Consider the following 16,347-nt stretch of genomic DNA (forward strand, 5'->3'; position numbering starts at 1 on the left):
GGGTCTGCCCTCCACCCATTTCGTGGGAACCCTATTGAATGGCAGGGGAGAGCTTGGCAAGGGCCTCCCGGGGGCTTCTCCACTCCCCGGTTGACCAGACAGGGCAACAAAGCAGACGAAACAGGATTAGCGGCCGCATTGTGGGCCGTGACTCGGCAGCGACACGCCGGAGCGGGGGAATTTGGCAGGCTTACCCTGCCGGGATAAAGATGTAGCCGACAAGGGCCCGGCGTTAATGCACCGCCATGACCAAAAGCAAGGAAATCTATTTGCATGCAATATTAGCCGTGCTAATCACTTTGGCCGGCAGGCCTGGTGGGCGGCCCGTGCCCCTCCAAGGGGCTGTCCCTAAGCCCGGGGAGGAGGCAGCCCCCCAGCCAGAGGGGATTCGGGGCCCCTTTGTTTTAGTCTTTGGCTCACACCGGCTCATGCTGGGGGTCTACGAGGCGGCCCCCGGGAGCAGGGGAGAGTGGGGCTCAAACCTGCTTCAGACACATGCCAGCCACATGGCCCTGGCCAAGCCTCAGTTTACTCCAGTGTAAAATGGGGATAAGAACTACCACGGTCTGGGCTCTACACTAGATACTGAGAGCTGTTCAGTCATTTCAGTTATGTCCGGCTCTCGGTGACCCCTCTGGAGGTTTTCCTGGCAGAGACACTTGCGTGATTGGCCATTTCCTTTTCCGGTTCATTTTACAGATGAGAAAACTGAGGCAGACTGCAGGAAGGGACTTGTCCAAGATCACACAGCTAATAAGTGTCTGAGGCTGACCTTGAACTCACAAAGATGAGTCCTCCGGACTCCAGGCCTGCCCTAAATCAGATATAAATAAAATATAGCCCCCACCCGCCCTCCCAGGGAGATACAAGATGGACATCTAGATGCGGTGTGGGGAAGGAGAAGGAGAGGAAGGGCAGTGGTCAAACCTCAACTCTTACTCCTTTTAGGGACTTATGTTTTAGGAACTTTTCCTTCATGACCCACCCACCCAGCTCATTAAACCCTAAGGCCCTTGAGGGGAAACTTCCTCTGCCCCAGCCCTTCCGCTCTCCTCCCTCCGAACACATAAATGGTTGTTCGATTGGAACACGCGACAAGATACAAAACAGAAGCCAGGCGGGGGTCCGCGGACCGCCGCGTGCCCATACGTGTGTCTCCCCGTCCCCAGAGAGCCGAGGGTGGAAGCCCGGGACCCCCTTCTCGGCTCCCATTCATGAATGACTTAAAAGTTTCAGCCACTGCAAACTTGGCAGGGCTCCCGCGGCACCGCCGAGAGCAGGCACTTGCCAAGTGGAGGTTTGGGCATCAAAAGCAGCTCTAGGCTGGCTAGAATAGAGGGTGAGTTGGGGGAGGCTTTAAATTGGCAGCTGGAGAATCATCTCGGAGCAAAGGGCGAGTCCTTGTAAAATGTTGACAAACACCCGGGAGCGACGGGGAGCTCCTTAACCGGGTGATTGTGCGGCTCTGACATGGGGCATTTCCATGTAAATGTTCAAGTGCAGACAAAGGCGGAGAGAACCTTTCCAAAGTTGGCCGGGGCTGCTGTTTGAACGCGGCGCCCGCCGCCGCCTCCTAAGTAGCCGATTTGTTTGGTTCTTTCAGCGAGTTTGTGAACGTCTTTTGCTTTGGCACCAGAGACATGTACCCTGTGCACGGCGTACGGCCCCGGGAAAACAGATTATCGGGTATTAACAGAAGGGGGGGGGGCAGCCTTCCCCTTGGGTGCCTGCCGCTGCCATCGGCTGCCAGCCCCGGGCCAAGGTTGGTGGCGGGCACGGTGCCCGCTTGACCCCTCTCTCTCTGCTCTTCTCAGTCCTACATCTTCCCATTCTCCCCCAGACGCTAAAAATCCCTCATCCCCCAAGCCGGGGATCGCATTAGACACTTTTTAGCCATTTCCCAGTTGACAGGCGCAGATTTGTTTCCAGCTTTTTGTCAGTACAAATAATGTGCCATGAATTATTTTCATTCTTTTCTCTCCATCAGGAAATTTTCCCCATCCCCTTATTATTTATTATTTACTTTTATTATCATTATCTGCACTTTGGCCATCTGTATCTTTTGATCATTTGAATGTTGTCTTCCCCAGCAGACTGGGAGCTCCCTAAGGGCAGGGCCCATCTCGCACCTTTCTTCCTATCTCCAGGGTTTGTCACAGGGCCTGAGACATAGTAGGTGCTGAATATAATACAGTAATATCATAAGATACTCCTTGGATTACTGGCAGAAACCTCCTTGGGATAAATGGCTGCAGGGGAATCACAGGCTTGGCGTGTACAGACGGCCCTGGATAGCTTGATGGAGGTTGTTTTCATTTGCGTTTTCTATGATTGTTAAGAGATTTTTAATCCCATTATCAATGTCGACATTCTGCTTTTGTGAACCGAGTGTTCTTTGCTTTTTGAGCCCTGCTTTAAGAGGCTGCTTTAGCTCAAACACCCTATGGAGGTTGAGGATACGGCTAAAACCTGTTAGTTGTGGCCAGGTGCTGAGTGCTAATAGGGCGAGTCCTGGCGTGGCGGGAGAAGGTGTGGGCTGGAGGCCCAGGAAGCAGGGTTCTATCCAGGCTCCAGCTATTCATCTGTAAGAATAAGGGCCCTGGACCCAGATGGGCTCAAAGTTCCAACCTGGGATCCGAAGACAGAGCCCCAGACTGCCGTGCTCATTACTTCCCCATCTAAGTGCTGTTCTCCTGTGAATGGGCTCTACTGCTATTGGAACGTGGATTTCTTGGGGACAGGGATTGTGGATGGATGGATGGCTGGATGGGTAGATACATATATACATGGATGGAAGTTTGGATGGATAGATTGATGGTTAGTTAGATGGATGTTTACATAGATGGATGGATGGATAGGTAGACAGACAGATGGATAGAGTATAGAAAGATAGAGAGATAAATAAATGGATAGAGAAATAGATCCATACATACATATATAGATGGATGGATGGAAGTTTGGATGGATGGACTGATGGTTGGATGGATGTTTAGGTAAATGGATGGATGGATAGGTAGACACACAGATAGAAAGACGGATGGATGGATGAATAGATAGACAAATGGATGTATACATGGATGGATGGAAGTTTAGATGGACAGATGGATGGATGGTTAGATGAATGGATAGATGGATACATAGATGGATGAATAGATAGATGGATGGATGGATAAATGGATAGAAGGTAGATAAATACATATATACATGGATGGAAGTTTAGGATAGATTGTTGGTTAGATGGATGGATAGATACATAGATGGATGGATAGGTAGACAGGTAGATAGATATGATAAGGTCTTCAATGTTGGGTGTGATTAGCAGAGGAATTGAGAAAAACTAGATATTGCTTATAATTAGCACAGGGCCTAGGATGTTCACTGTTGCTTGTGTCCAACTCTTGGAGACCCATAGTCCATGGATTGTTTTGCTTTTTAACAAAGATGCTGAGGGTTTACCACGTCCTTCTCCAGCGTATGAGGCAAAGACAGATTAGTCCAGGATCACACACTCTATCCACTCAGCCGCCCAGCTGCCTCAGGATGCTCATAGTTAGCATGCTTTTGCCTTCACTCACCTGTACCACCCACTCCCTCCCTCAGTTTACAGAAAACTGAGACATGGGGAGAAGTGGTTACATATACTTGACATCAGAAAAGAGACCTGAACCAGTCCCATGATTGGAAAAGCAACCCCCTTCCCACCCGACCCTACAACTCATAAGAGAATTTGATAGGCTGGTTCACCGTGGCCCAGAAGCCTCAAAGAAATGCAGCAGATAAATAAAAACAGAAAGAATAAATACCTATCACTGTGCTTTTTGCTATTGGGGGTTAAGATTTTGGGGTCCCTGGGCCGGCTGCCAGCAGGTTTGGGCGGGTGCCGATACCACAAAAGACTAAGTGGTATTTCTCGGGCTGGCTCATTGTTTTTGTTTTGTTCTAGGTTTTTTGTCTGCTTCTTTGGTGCTGTGGGGTGTCTGGGGAGAGAGAAGGTTTGAGACTGGCTCTCCATCTCTCACCCAGATTGGACGTACAATGGGCCGATCCCACTGCCGACGTCCACGGGAGCTCCTTCCCACCTGCTTGACCCTCCTCGGGCACCATGGGATCCTGTTCCCAGGGACAGACCACACTGGCACCAGAGCCTTGCAGCGGCTCCCACCCGCCCACCTCCTCCTTCCGGCAGCGGGCACCCCAGGTACGGGCCACAGCCCGAACAGGTACGTGCTGCCTGAGGGACTCCACCCTTTCTGAGACTGCGTTAATGCTCGTTTTGTTTGCTCGTTGGCTTTTGTTTAGTGCGTGTTATCCCAGGTCTTTTCCAAATGTGGAGGGTCAGATGCAGGACTTTGGAGACTCCGGCCCCCCGCTGCTCTTCACAGTCTGTGCCCGCCGTGTGACTTTGGGCCTGTCACTTCCCAGGCCCCCGGGCCCGAGCGTCCTGAGTCTATAGGCCGAGTCTTTACCAGCAGCTCTGAGGGCATCAGCGGCTCCCACCGGCCCTGAGGAGAGGGCAATCCGGAGAAACGCTGCCGGCCAGAGACAGAAGCTTCTCCAGGGAGCCCCGGGGGTGAGATTCAGACCCAGACTCTCCCCACTGTCCCTCCCCCAGCACCAGCCTCCTGAAGGCAGCAGGACTTTAGGTATTAGAAAAGAGTTAGGTGTAAGTGCTTAATTATGCTCCAAGCCAACCTAACCAGATTTTATTACGTGTTTACTCCATGACAGTGTTAGGGCAGCTGGGTGATCCATCAGTGGGTGGAGTTCCAGGCCTGGAGTCAGGAAATCCTGAGTGCAGAGCCAGCCTAGCTGGGCGACCCTGTCTGCCTCAGTGTCCCCATCTGGACATTGAACTAGAGAAGGAAATGGTACCCCACTCCAGTACTTCCGCCAAGGAGACCTGCCATGGGGTCACGAAGAGTCAGACGTGGCCGAGATAACTGAACAATACAGAGAGTCCACGTCGGGTACCACATTCAGCCCTGGAAGGTACCGAGTGAAAGTCGCTTCCTCGCCCTTATAGAGATTACATTCGTTTTTAAAGAAGTAAGTGTTTGTTTTTCTATTACTCCATATTTCCCTCTCCTGGAGAACCGTCCCCTACAACAGAGAATGAAAAAGATCCGAAAAAACAGATCAGCCAAACCGGGGAAATGGCGCCGGCCCCTCCCCCCGGCCTGGGCGCCTGGTGGCTGGCAGAGAGCTTTCTCCCTGGGATTACCCAGAAGGCCCCTCCAGGTTATTCCTGGGGGAGGATGCGAGACAGAAGCCCGCTAGACTGGGACTCTCAGCCTCCTCCTTTTCGAATCCTGCCGGATCTACGCCACGGTTCCCTGGGTGTCTGTGGAAGCCGAGTCAGGACACGGCTGAACACAGAGGAAGGGGGTTCTTTCCTCCCGGGTTTGCTCAGCACTGCCCGAATGTCCCCAGAAAAGGCAAAGGAGTCTGCATTTCCTCTTGCCGCTGCGGCGTGACTCTAACTGGCGTTTAGCTAGTGAGCTCAGATGGGTGAAGACGCCCTGCTTCGTGCCATTTTACAGAGCAGGAAATCGAAGTCCTTGCCCAGGGTCGCCCAGCTAAGGGGTAGGAAGTAGGGTCTTTCAGTCCCGCCCTCCCCGCCAATCTCCACTGCCCCCAGCCCGGCACCCTCCGCCCGGTGAGCTTCCCTGCACAAGCAGCCCGCCTTTCGTGGTTCATGTTTGCATTGCCTTTATTTCCGAATATATCCTTCTCCTACCCAGCAAAGCCGTTCCTTGTAACAAAGAATGGGTTTTTTTTTTTTAAATAACACAATTAACTGATTTGTTCTCTCACTTCTGCAAAGAAAAGAGGGAAGTACCTTTTCTCATCTCTTCCCCCGGGCCAAGTTTGCTCGTTATAATTACATTTGTTCACGTATTTCTTCGATGATATTCCTCATATTGCTTCTTCTCCATAATTGAGCTGTCGGCTCGCAGGAGTAGAGCGTGAAGGCAGGGAAGAGGCCCTCGGCTCCAGGCCTTTTGTTTTTCGGGGGAGGAAAGGGAAGTCCTTGGCCCAGGGTCCCACCGGCGGCCTTTGTAAGGAGGGGCAGCCCGCCCTGGGCCCCTGCACCACCTTCTGGGTCACTTCTGTGCTCCGTGACTCGGGTCTAACACGCCTTCTCTGTGCTCTGCCCCACTTGCCCCCAGAAGCAGCCACGGTCCGGCCTCCGCCCTGGCACCCGCCCGGCCCGGTGTGGCAGCTGGTGTTGTGAATCAGGCCGTCGCCAGTCTGAGAACGGCTACTTCACAACACCAGGGTCACCCCCCGCCAAAGTCATCGACGAGAGCCGAAGGTGCTGTCTGCGAGGGACCAGGATGCGGCCCCGAGCTCCTGCCCGGCTCCGCCCGGACATCTCCAGCTCCCGCGCCCCAGAGGATGGGAACAAGGCTGGCCACTCTCCGCTGGGCCCCAAAGCCTTCCGCGTTTCAGTAAGAGCATGGCAGGCTCCGGAGGCTTCGTGGGGGAAACGGCCCCCTGAGGGAGAAAGCACAGCAAGCTTCCCGGGGATGGGGGGGGGGGGCAGGCTCACTGCTCCGGGAATGGGCTCTTAAATATTAGTGCAAGGGACAGAACGAGGGTTGTTCAGACTGGGGCGGTCACAGGGAGACGGGAAAAGGCAAGGGGCAAGGACTCAGTTTCCCCATCTGTTGAAGGAAGCCGTTACCCCGGAACTGGTCGTCCAGTCTGACAGCCTCCTCTCCCTCGTTTGTCCTGAAGGACAGAGCATTTCAATATATCTTTGAGCCAAGATTTGTCCTCGGGGGCTCTGCCTAGTGCTCAGCAAGGGCCGGCATGCAGCATGTGCTTAATAAGTGCTCGTGGCAGATCCAAACCCCATCACGTGCGTGCGCCAGCCCCGTCCCCAGGCCGGGGTCCCTCCCAAACCCCAGCCGGTCCTCCCAACTATTGGGCTCAAGGAAGCGAGTTACCGGGATGGGAGTCAGCCCTTCTCTGCCAGCCACGACCCGGGAATGGTCAGTTTGCTGACAGACGGGCTGTCGCTGCCTCCGGGCTCCGGGACCGAGCGATGGACCGAGCCAGGAACTGGACCCGGCCCTCCACGGTTCTGCTGTTTTCCTGCAGCCCTCAATGTTAGGAGCTTCTCTGCCGCCGTTTTGGATGAGACGAGGCCGGTCCCGAGCAAACCTCAGCCCAGGAGTTTCTGAGAGAGACTGAAGTTGCTCTCCCCTAGCTCACTGCATCCGAGATGATAGCATTGTACTGATGCACGAAGCATTTATGAAGCACTTAGTGTATGCAGAGCACCTGGCTGAAGCGGGGTTTTTACAAAGTGGAAAGCAAGGCCGTCACAAGCCGTGGAGCAGGGGAGAGGAGGCCGGAGCTCAGGCCCCAGGGTCAGGTCTCCTCTCCTGTGCCATTGCCTCTGATGGGGGTGTTTCTGTCTCTGCGGGCGGGCATCTGATGGGGCCGAGGACCAGAGCCTTCCTTTCTGGGCCCTGGGAAGCTGTGGCGACTCCCCGGCCTGGCTGCCAGGATGGCTCTGGCCCGGGCTGGGACCGCGGTGACCCCCCCGGCTTTTGTACCGGCGCCTGAGCTGTCCCCCAGGGTCCGAGGGAAGATGCCGCCTCCGTCTCTCTCCCAGGTCCCTCGCTGCTTCAGCGAAGCCGCGTTTTGGGTGGGATAAGTGATGTTAAGGGGACTTTCGGCCTGGCCGGGCTTCCGGTTTCTGGGACTTCCTCCGGGTGCCTGTCTGCAGAAATGTCCTGGAGAATGTTCTTCTACGTCTTATACTAGAACTTCAGGCCATAAAACAGCTCGATGCCGGGCCAGCCACCCCAGAGCCCCCTCCGGGGCTCGTCAGGTCAGAAGTCTGGGAGACCAGTCACCGATCCATCCGTCAAGCATTTATTAAGCACCGGGCCAGGTGCCGCGCTAGGTGATGGGGCTACAGAAAGACTCCGCCTTAATGTGAGGGGGCGCGTGCACGGACGGGTCCCCAAGGGGCCGTAGGCGCTTCCTTCTCTCGGGAGCCTGGCGGGCGGTCCGTGGCGGGGGGCCGGCCCCAGCAGGGAGTCTGACGGGGGGCACCTCCGGGGCAGCGTTACAGGGGTCCGTGCCCAGAGATCACAGGGGGCTCAGCCCCGGGTATTGGGGACCCCGGCTCGCCCGGGTTAGCCGTCGCGTGTTCTCTCTCCCAGCCACGAGTTAGCCGCTGTGGGCAGGTCCTTCTCAGGAGCCCCGCAGCTCCCGGGTCCCACTCATCCCCCTGCTGGGACGGGCTCCAGTTTCTGGGGAGCGGCGTCCCACTTCTCTCACATTCTCAGCTGCTCTGAAGGTGAGACTCCCGGCTTGCTGAACTCGGAGCACTCCACAAAATGATCTGATTAAAAATCTAATAAAATGTAAAACACGGTCAAGTCCGGAGAGAGCCCGAGACCCGGTTAAGAGGCTGGGGAAGCTCGGGGCAATTTTGTCATCGAGTCCAGGAATTCACCGGAGGATTTTCAGAGCACCTTGGGAATGGGGGTGGGGCAGGAGGGGGTCAACAACAAGCAAAAATCAAGCTGGGGAAAGAAATCTTAGCTTTTGCTTCTTTTATGTACTGAATGATTCATGGAATCCTTCATCCGGGGCTCTCAGCAGCCTTCCCAACTGCCCCCTTTCCTCCCAATTTCCAGCCTTCTCTGAGGGCTGCCCCCTCCCCATGAGACTTTCCCCCCCCTCCCCCGACCTCCTCCGTGTCTCAGGGCCTCTCGGTGGTCATCACCCATTCCACTGACGGCGAGCCGAGGCTATTCCATCGCCATTTTTAAGTGTGTCTCCTTTGGGGGGAAGCTTTCAATGGCTGCCTGCTCTGGAACCTCGGGGCTGAGTGCCTGGGGCCACCAAGTGAAGATCTAGTTTAAACTCAGTGCGGAATTATTAATAACTCCCGGCTCTGGCGCTTCCCCCGCCCCCCGCCCTCCAAGGTTTCAGCAACAGAAATGACTCCCTCCTTCGTCTAAAATCCCAAATAGGGCAAAGATCTAGTTCTGCCGTCCCTGGGCCCAGCTGCTGCCCCTCCCATTAATGGGTCAGTCAGCCTTTCATAAGTCTTTGTCTCATCTCCTTCTCAGGCACCTCCCGACAGCCTGGAAAAGCACCGTGGGAAGAGCCTCTCTGAGAAGACGTCCAGCTTCTGTCGGCCCGGGCGGTCAGTGGGAGGGCCCGGGGGCTCAGGGACGGGGGAGTGGCCGAGGAGAAGCCCCCCTGAGCACAGCGGCCATCTTAGAAGGCGGAGGAGCGTATGGATAGTGAGAAGGGTCCGGTTAAATAGGTCGGGGAATGTAATCAATGATGCAGGGAGAGGGGGCAGCCCCGAGACCAGGAGGAAGCCCCAGGGATGGGAGAGAGGGAGGGAGGGAGGGACCGCTGCCCCGTCAGTCCGAGAAAACCGTGAGGGCGACAAAAAGCCAGAGCAGGCTGGGCGAGGAGGGCGGGCGGCAGCAGGCCGTTCTGGGGGCACTTGGCCGGGAGAAGGCCGCAGGGCCAGAGCGAGTCTGGGGATCGGTCCTCAGGCAGGATCCCCATTCTCGGCCTTTTCCCTGAGGGAGGCCTCTGCGCCGAGGTTCGGGCCAGGTCAGAGGAGCCGGACCCTCCGACATCCAGTTGGCTCCTCAGTGTCCCAAGGCAGGGCACGAGTCAGGGGGCGCGAATTCAAATCCTTCCACCGGGTCGGTGTCCCCAGGCCTCTGGGGGTCTCCTCCAGTTAATTCCACGGCCTTTTTCTTTGTGTCCCCCTAATGTTTAAATGATTGGTTTCTGAGAAAAGTGATTAATGATTGAATGTGGGACTTCATAGGAATCGCTGAGGAGCCTGGTGTGTGTGTCTGTGTGTGTCTGTGTGTGTGTGTGTGTGTGTGTGTGTGTGTGTGTGTGTGTGTGTGTGTGTGTGTGTGTGTGTGTGTGGCGTTCAAGGCTCTCTTCTCCACCTTATCATGCTCCCCACATAGTTGGGCTCGCGGGGCTCTCACTGCCCCCGCACCCCCGGGCCTCGGCCCTTTCTCCACAGCATCCTGCCTCAAAACACTGGCTCGCTGCTTATTGGCTGCAAGTCGTGCACGTGGGGAGGCCCAGGCCGCCCGAGCAGGGACCTGAGGCCGAGAAGATGAGTCCGAGTCCAGCCCCAGACACTTCCTGGCCCTGCGACTCTGGACAATTCCCCGACATTCTGCCCGCCTCGGTTTCCTTCCCTGGTAAAATGGGGATGATAGTAATAGAGAAGCATGATGTCTTCCCACCTCCTGACGGGCGATGGAGGAAGCCGTGGGGGTCCACGCTCTCTTTTCTAGATGCTTCCCATTGCTTCCCCTCCATCCTTCAGCTGGAGGCATTATTTTAGGCAGCAAACATGAGAATGGGCTTTGCTGGGTTTTGCATAATGGCCCCGAGTCTCTCCTTCCCCCCTCCCACCTTACAATTAGGGGAGAGAGTGAGAATAAGAGTAGATTTGGGGTTGTTATCATTTTAATTGAGTAAATAAGCCTCACCTCCCCCAAGCAGCCAGGGCTGGCCCTTAATACTTTTATTAAAAGTGGAGCCTTGGGAAGAGTCACTGAGAGTCCCAGATTTCACTCGGCGCAAAGGCTTTTGTGGGACCCCTGGCCCAGCCTGCCCCGGGTAGTCCCCGCCTGCCGCCAGCCCCGGCCCCCGGACGCCTCCTAGAACTCGTCGTGGGCAAGAGGAAGCCCACGGTTGTGTCTTGTCTGACTCGGCACATTTTGGTTTGGGGTTTTGGGTCCCCCCCAGAGAGATGGAAGAGAGATTTCTGTCCTTTAAAAAATGGATTATATTAAAGAGCCCCCAGCCAGCGATCTGCACGGGCTCCTGCTAAGCCACCGACACTTTGCTAAATGAGAGGAAGGGCCGCTGGAGAGGGGGCGGGACACCCTGTGGGGGCAGTTGTCGGGCGGGGAGCTCATTCCTCCACGGGACCCAAGAGATCATCCGGTCAGGCGCCCCCTTTGCAGGAGACTGAGAGCCAGGACCCAAGACCTGGTCCGGGGCTCTGTGTCTCCACCCGGGAAGTAGCCACATCGAGGCCCAGGGCCGGAGGAGCTTATTCTGCCCCCTCCCACAGCTCCCAGTCTCTCCTCTCTCTCCTCTGATATTCGAACTCAGTACAAGAGTTTCTGCGCCTCAGAAATAAGAACCCCCTTTAGAGCTTACAGCTCTTTGCCACGGGGTCCACTCTTTTCTAGATGTTCCCCGTTGCTCCCGCTCTATTTGCTGTTCCCCACACAGACGGCAGAGCATCCTCCCTCCGTGCCTTTGAGCGGCCTGTCTGCCATGTCTAGTTATCTCATTTAATCCTCAAAACAACCCTGGAAGGTGGGTGCTATTATGATTCCCATTTTACAGATGAGGAAACTGAGGCAAATCTATGTTTAGGGACTTTTACACAGTCAGAACACAAAGCCCTTTGGGTTTACTTTGAGTATGTTTTTCATTTTCTTATTCAGGTCCATCTTGTTTCTCTTATAGACCGTAATCTCCCTGAAGATGGAAGTTTTCATGTTTTTTGGTTTTCTGTCTTTGCACGGCACATAGTAAGCGCTTAATAAATGCTTGTTGGATCAAATGTGGGCTCCGGTGTCATCCTGGGCAATCCCTTCCCTGCCCCGAGGCCCCGGTGAGCGCCCCTGGGAGAACCCTGGGTCTCACTGACACAAAGAAGCTGGGTTCAAATCCCGCCTGGGCCAGCTGGGGCCTCAGTTTCCAAATCTATCAAATGAGGGGGTGACTTAGATGCCTCGGGGGCTTGTAAGGCAGCTGGGAAATAGAAACCTCAGTGAAGGATCTGCTCCCATTACATCTCTCTTCCCTGGATGCCGCTGGGGACGTCGTGGCCGGGGCGGGAGGCCCGGCCCAGCCCTGAGACCACAGCCTCGGGGCCCTGCGGGCACAAGCCTCAGTCTCCTGGGAAAGGCCCAGCTCCAGCCCCTCCCCAGAGGCCATCGGAGGCTCGATCCCCGCCGTCGGGTGGTCCCGAGTTAGTGCTGATGGCGCCAAACACCACCCAGTGCTCCGGGCAGGGACCCCCAGACATCGCCCTCGCTGCTGCCCTCGCTCCGAGCCGGGGGCGCAGGGATGCCCCGGCCTCTCCCTCCCCAGCCGTGCCCCCGGAGGCAGGGAGACCCGAACTCAAATCCTGCCTCGGACACTTAATGCTCCTGGCCAAACCCCCCAAGTCACCTTCAGAATGGAGAGAACGGGAGCCCCTGTGACAGGACTGGAGCAAATGAGCCATGTGAGGGGAGCAAATGTCAGCTGCTGGAGCACGTTGTCCTTCCACAGCTTTCTTCTGGTAGAATGTGAGCTCCTCGAGGGCAGCAGCTGTCTCACTGCGGTCTGAATACCCGATGCCCAGCATGCAGTAGGTGTTTAATAAATGCTTCTTTATCGAGTGTTGGCTTGATTCTTATCCGAATGCGCACTGGGCAGTCCAGGGGAACTGGAGAAGCCCCTGCGGTCCCATGGGTGCACTCGTTCTTATTGTCGTTCTTGCCCCAGAACCCTCCACGCACTTAGAAACGCCAGCCGGGCTCTCTCTCTCTCTCTCGGCCATCCAGGGTGTCAGTCATCGACCTGGGCCCGAGGTGGGGCTCGCTCTTAATCCCGGGCCCGGGAGGCTGACACTGGGGGGCCCCGCCCTACGGGCAAGCTGGGGCCATCGGTGACCGACATGGCAAGCCCCCCTCAGCGGAGGGCCATGAGCTTGCCCGAGGAAGGGCGTTCAGCCCACTCCCAAAAAAGATCAGCTCAGAACTTCCATGGGCTCGGGCTGCTCCACGTGCAGCCCAGAGAGACCCAGTCTAAGAAAAAAAGGGGGGAAAGTCCACCGAATTTAGAACAGGAGGATAAAGGGAGACGGCTTGCCTGAGTTCTCAAAATTTCACAGAGGGGCCCAGTGACGAGCCACCCCCTCAGTGTTAATGTGAGCTCCCACTAACGAAGGCCTTTTGGCGAGAAAACATCCTCCCCCCTTTGTTTCGCTTGAGTCCCACGGAGCACGGATGTGTACTAGTGAGGAGGCAGCCAAGAAGGGGGGCTCCGGGCCAGTCTGGTGGGCTTTCTCGTCCGTCAGAGCCCCCACCCCTCCCAAGGACCGGCAGCAGCCCCGCCTGCCTCTGTCAGCACCTCGCCAAGATGACCTCACCATCTGGGGGGCGACCCGGGAGGAAGGATGCTGGTCACCGTCACGTCGTCCCCAGCCTCCCGTCACCTCATCCCATTAAAAACGTGTCAGGAGGCTTGGTGCCGAGAGACCGACGCTGCATAAATTCAGGCGCCTCGGCTAAACATACAGCATGTAAATGGGCTCTTACATGGCAAGTTGATTCCTCTCAAGAAAAGCTTCAGGGAGGGGTGGGGGGGCATTGGACAGAGCCCCGGACCCCGGGCCAGCCCTGCTACAATTAGCTCTGGGACCCCCGGTGGATCCCATCCACCCTAGAGCGCCACCTTGGCTGACCTTGTCTCCACCTTTCCCAGATGCCCCCTTCCTTGCTCGGACCCTCCCACTCGCATGAACTATCACAGCAGCGTCCAAATGGGGGTCTTGCCTCAGGTCCCTCTCGATCCGATCCACGTTGGACCGGGCTGCCCCAGAACCAGGTCTGACTGTGCCGGCCCCTCCTCAGTGATCGCCCGGCTTCCCTGTATCTCTGCCATCAAACGTGAAATCCTGTTTAATATTCACAACTTCGCAACCCGGCCCCTTCCTGCCTTTCCTCCCTCCACACAAGGTGCCCAGCAGTCTGCTCTTCCACTGGCTGCTCCCGGCACCCGGAATGGGGGAGCCACGGACAGAGAGAGAGGAGGAGGGAAGGAAGGAGGGGAAGAGAGAGAGGAGGGAGGGAGGGAAGAGAGAGAGAGAAACAGAAAGAGAGAGGGGGAAGGAACAGAGAGAGAGAAAAGAAAGGAGGGAGGGAGAAGGGAAGGAGAGAAACAGAAAGAGAGGGGGAAGAAGGAACGGAGAGAGAGAAAAGAAAGGAGGGAGGGAAGGGAGAGAGAGAAACCAACAGAGAGAGGGGGAAGAAGGAACGGAGAGAGAGAAAAGAAAGGAGGGGGGAGAAGGGAAGGAGAGAAACAAAGAGAGAGGGTGAAGAAGGGATGGAGAGAGAGAGAAGAAAGGAGGGAGGGAAGAGAGAGAGAAAAATAGAGGGGGGGATCAGGGACGGAGAGAAAGATAGAGAATAAAGGGGGGGCAAGAAAGAAACAGAAAGAGAGAGGGGAAAGAAGGAACGGAGAGAGAGAAAAGAAAGGAGGGAGGGAGAAGGGAAGGAGAGAAACAGAAAGAGAGGGGGAAGAAGGAACGGAGAGAGAGAAAAGAAAGGAGGGAGGGAGAAGGGAAGGAGAGAAACAGAAAGAGAGGGGGAAGAAGGAACGGAGAGAGAGAAAAGAAAGGAGGGAGGAAGGAGAGAGAGAAACAGAAAGAGAGAAGGGGGAAGAAGGGATGGAGAGAAAAGAAAAGAAAGGAGGGAGGGAGAAGGGACGGAGAGAAACAGAAAGAGAGGGGGAGAGAAGGGAAGGAGAGAGAGAAAAGAAAGGAGGGAGGGAAGGGAGAGAGAAATAGAGGGGGGGAGAAGGGACGGAGAGAAAGATAGAGAAGAAAGGGGGGCAAGAGAGAAACAGAAAGAGGGGGGGGGAAGAAAGAAATTGAGAGCACTGACTAGCGCTCCCCACGTGCCAAGCACTGTGCTAAAACGGGAATACGCAGCCCACGCCCTGACCCATTCCCGGGGTAAGACACGGAAGGACGGAGCGCCTCCAGTACCATTAAGCGGAACAGCCGCAGACAGTCTGCAGGAGGTTCGCTCAGGAGGCGGCCGGCGCCCGTAGTTAGAGGCTGGACCTGGAATGGGAGGGGCCCAAATCCGGCCTCCAATATGTCCCGCTTGTGGCTCCGGGCACTTAAGCCCGCTTGCCTCCCCCAAAAGGAGGATCATACGCGGAGTAGTGGCAAAATCCGGAGGTCCTAGTGGCCCCATCACAGGGAGTTGCGAGGATAACCGCGCGCAACCCCTTCCGCGAGCCTTAAAGCGCTTGGCCAATGGCATTATTGTCATTCCCATCACTATTCCCAGCATCGCCGCCCCCCGACACCGCCAGAAACTCGGGTCCGTTCCGCAACAACGATGGCCGGAACGTTGGGGGACGCGCGGGATCCGCGGGCAGGACGGCGGCGGGTCCGGGACGCGGCGAGGAGCGCGCGCAGCATCCGAGGCGGTTCTTTCCCTCAAAAGGTTCGCCCCCCCTCACACCTCCACTTCCCACCGTGGGGCTGCCCGGATTTCCACGCGAGGCTCCCACCCCCCCACCTGCCCGCGCGCTCTGAGACAAGTTTCTGGAAAGAGCCAGGGACGGGCCCTCGGAGTTCTGGGCTCTTCACGAGCGCCCGAGGCGGAGCGGGCCGGATGTTCCCCAATCTCGCTCCTTCGCCAGCCCCCGGAGCAGGACCCGCGTCCCGGGCACCCCGCTAACGCGCCCCCGTGGGGTCGCCTCGGGCCTGGTCCCTGAACTTTGGGGGGGGGGGGAAGAGCACTCTCCGTGGGCCTAATTCGAGGGGATTAAGCCAATTAATGCGCCTCCGTCTCCGTGCCCCGGGAGCGCTCCCTGAATCATGAGCGGGGAGCCCCCCAGCTCCCTCCCCTTGGGGGGGAGTTCTACACTCAGGAGAAGGAGCTGCGAGCTGACGGGGTAACCAATGCCAACCGCCCTTCTTTGCAAACAAGCACGTTTTCGCATTGACATGTTTCCGGAGATTTGTAGGGACTATTTTTATTTAAAACACCAGTTGCCATAGTAACATCCACATGACCCAATACTTATTCTAAGTCAGCCGCAGAACATTTCCTTGGGAAGGGAAAAATATAAGCCCCGAGATAATACAGAGCAGGAGGTTTGGGTGTCAAAACAGCGGGGGCGGGATGGATGGGAAGGAGCGGACCGGAGTAGCAGAAGGCGGTGACCTTTCCCCGTGAGGTGACCCCGGGCGGGGCCCGTCGTTGCGGCTGGGGTCTCATCGTTCGTGTTTCTTTCTTTTTTCTTCTTCTTTTTTAATGAGAAAGAACTAAAATAAAAAGAAAGATGGATTCGGAAAGAGAGGCAAGAGCAAGTGCTTTCTGGTTTAATGAGAGGAGCCGTAGGTGGGAGGGATGTCTGGGGAGGACTTGGCGGGCGGCCTCCATCTGCTGCAGGGGCTCAGAATCTGGGGTGCCTCGGAGCAAAATGAGGTTCTCTCCACTTGGGGGCGGTCACGAGGGACACGGCGCTTGCCCTCTGCCCGGGACCTCAGGCGGCGCTCCTGCCCACCCCCAC

The 16,347-nt window shown here is 56.4% G+C and overlaps 1 protein-coding gene and 1 long non-coding RNA gene across 2 annotated transcripts; both read left to right on the forward strand.

Annotated features, from left to right (window-relative positions):
• Nucleotides 1-7,519: 7,519 nt before the first annotated feature.
• On the forward strand, nucleotides 7,520-9,867 carry LOC127538502 (uncharacterized). Its single transcript, XM_051962317.1, has 4 exons — nucleotides 7,520-7,660; nucleotides 7,742-7,846; nucleotides 8,195-8,320; nucleotides 9,102-9,867. The coding sequence occupies exons 1-4, from the start codon at nucleotides 7,520-7,522 to the stop codon at nucleotides 9,735-9,737; spliced, it is 1,008 nt and encodes a 335-aa protein (XP_051818277.1). The 3' UTR covers nucleotides 9,738-9,867.
• Nucleotides 9,868-9,916: 49 nt separating this feature from the next.
• Nucleotides 9,917-12,430, forward strand: LOC127564823 (uncharacterized). The gene is made up of 2 exons (XR_007954364.1): nucleotides 9,917-11,355; nucleotides 11,487-12,430. It is a non-coding gene; the product is annotated as an uncharacterized LOC127564823 (long non-coding RNA).
• The last annotated feature ends 3,917 nt before the right edge of the window (nucleotides 12,431-16,347 follow it).

The sequence above is a fragment of the Antechinus flavipes genome, chromosome 5 (assembly GCF_016432865.1).
Source record: "Antechinus flavipes isolate AdamAnt ecotype Samford, QLD, Australia chromosome 5, AdamAnt_v2, whole genome shotgun sequence".
NCBI lineage: Eukaryota > Metazoa > Chordata > Mammalia > Dasyuromorphia > Dasyuridae > Antechinus > Antechinus flavipes.

Excerpts from the sequence above, each read along its gene's own strand:
- LOC127538502 (XM_051962317.1), top strand. The coding sequence starts at position 7,520 with ATGGCTCTGGCCCGGGCTGGGACCGCGGTGACCCCCCCGGCTTTTGTA. Across the intron at positions 7,847-8,194 it reads CCCCCTCCGGGGCTCGTCAG|CCGCTGTGGGCAGGTCCTTC; the intron begins GTCAGAAGTCTG and ends GCCACGAGTTAG. Across the intron at positions 8,321-9,101 it reads CATTCTCAGCTGCTCTGAAG|GCACCTCCCGACAGCCTGGA; the intron begins GTGAGACTCCCG and ends TCTCCTTCTCAG.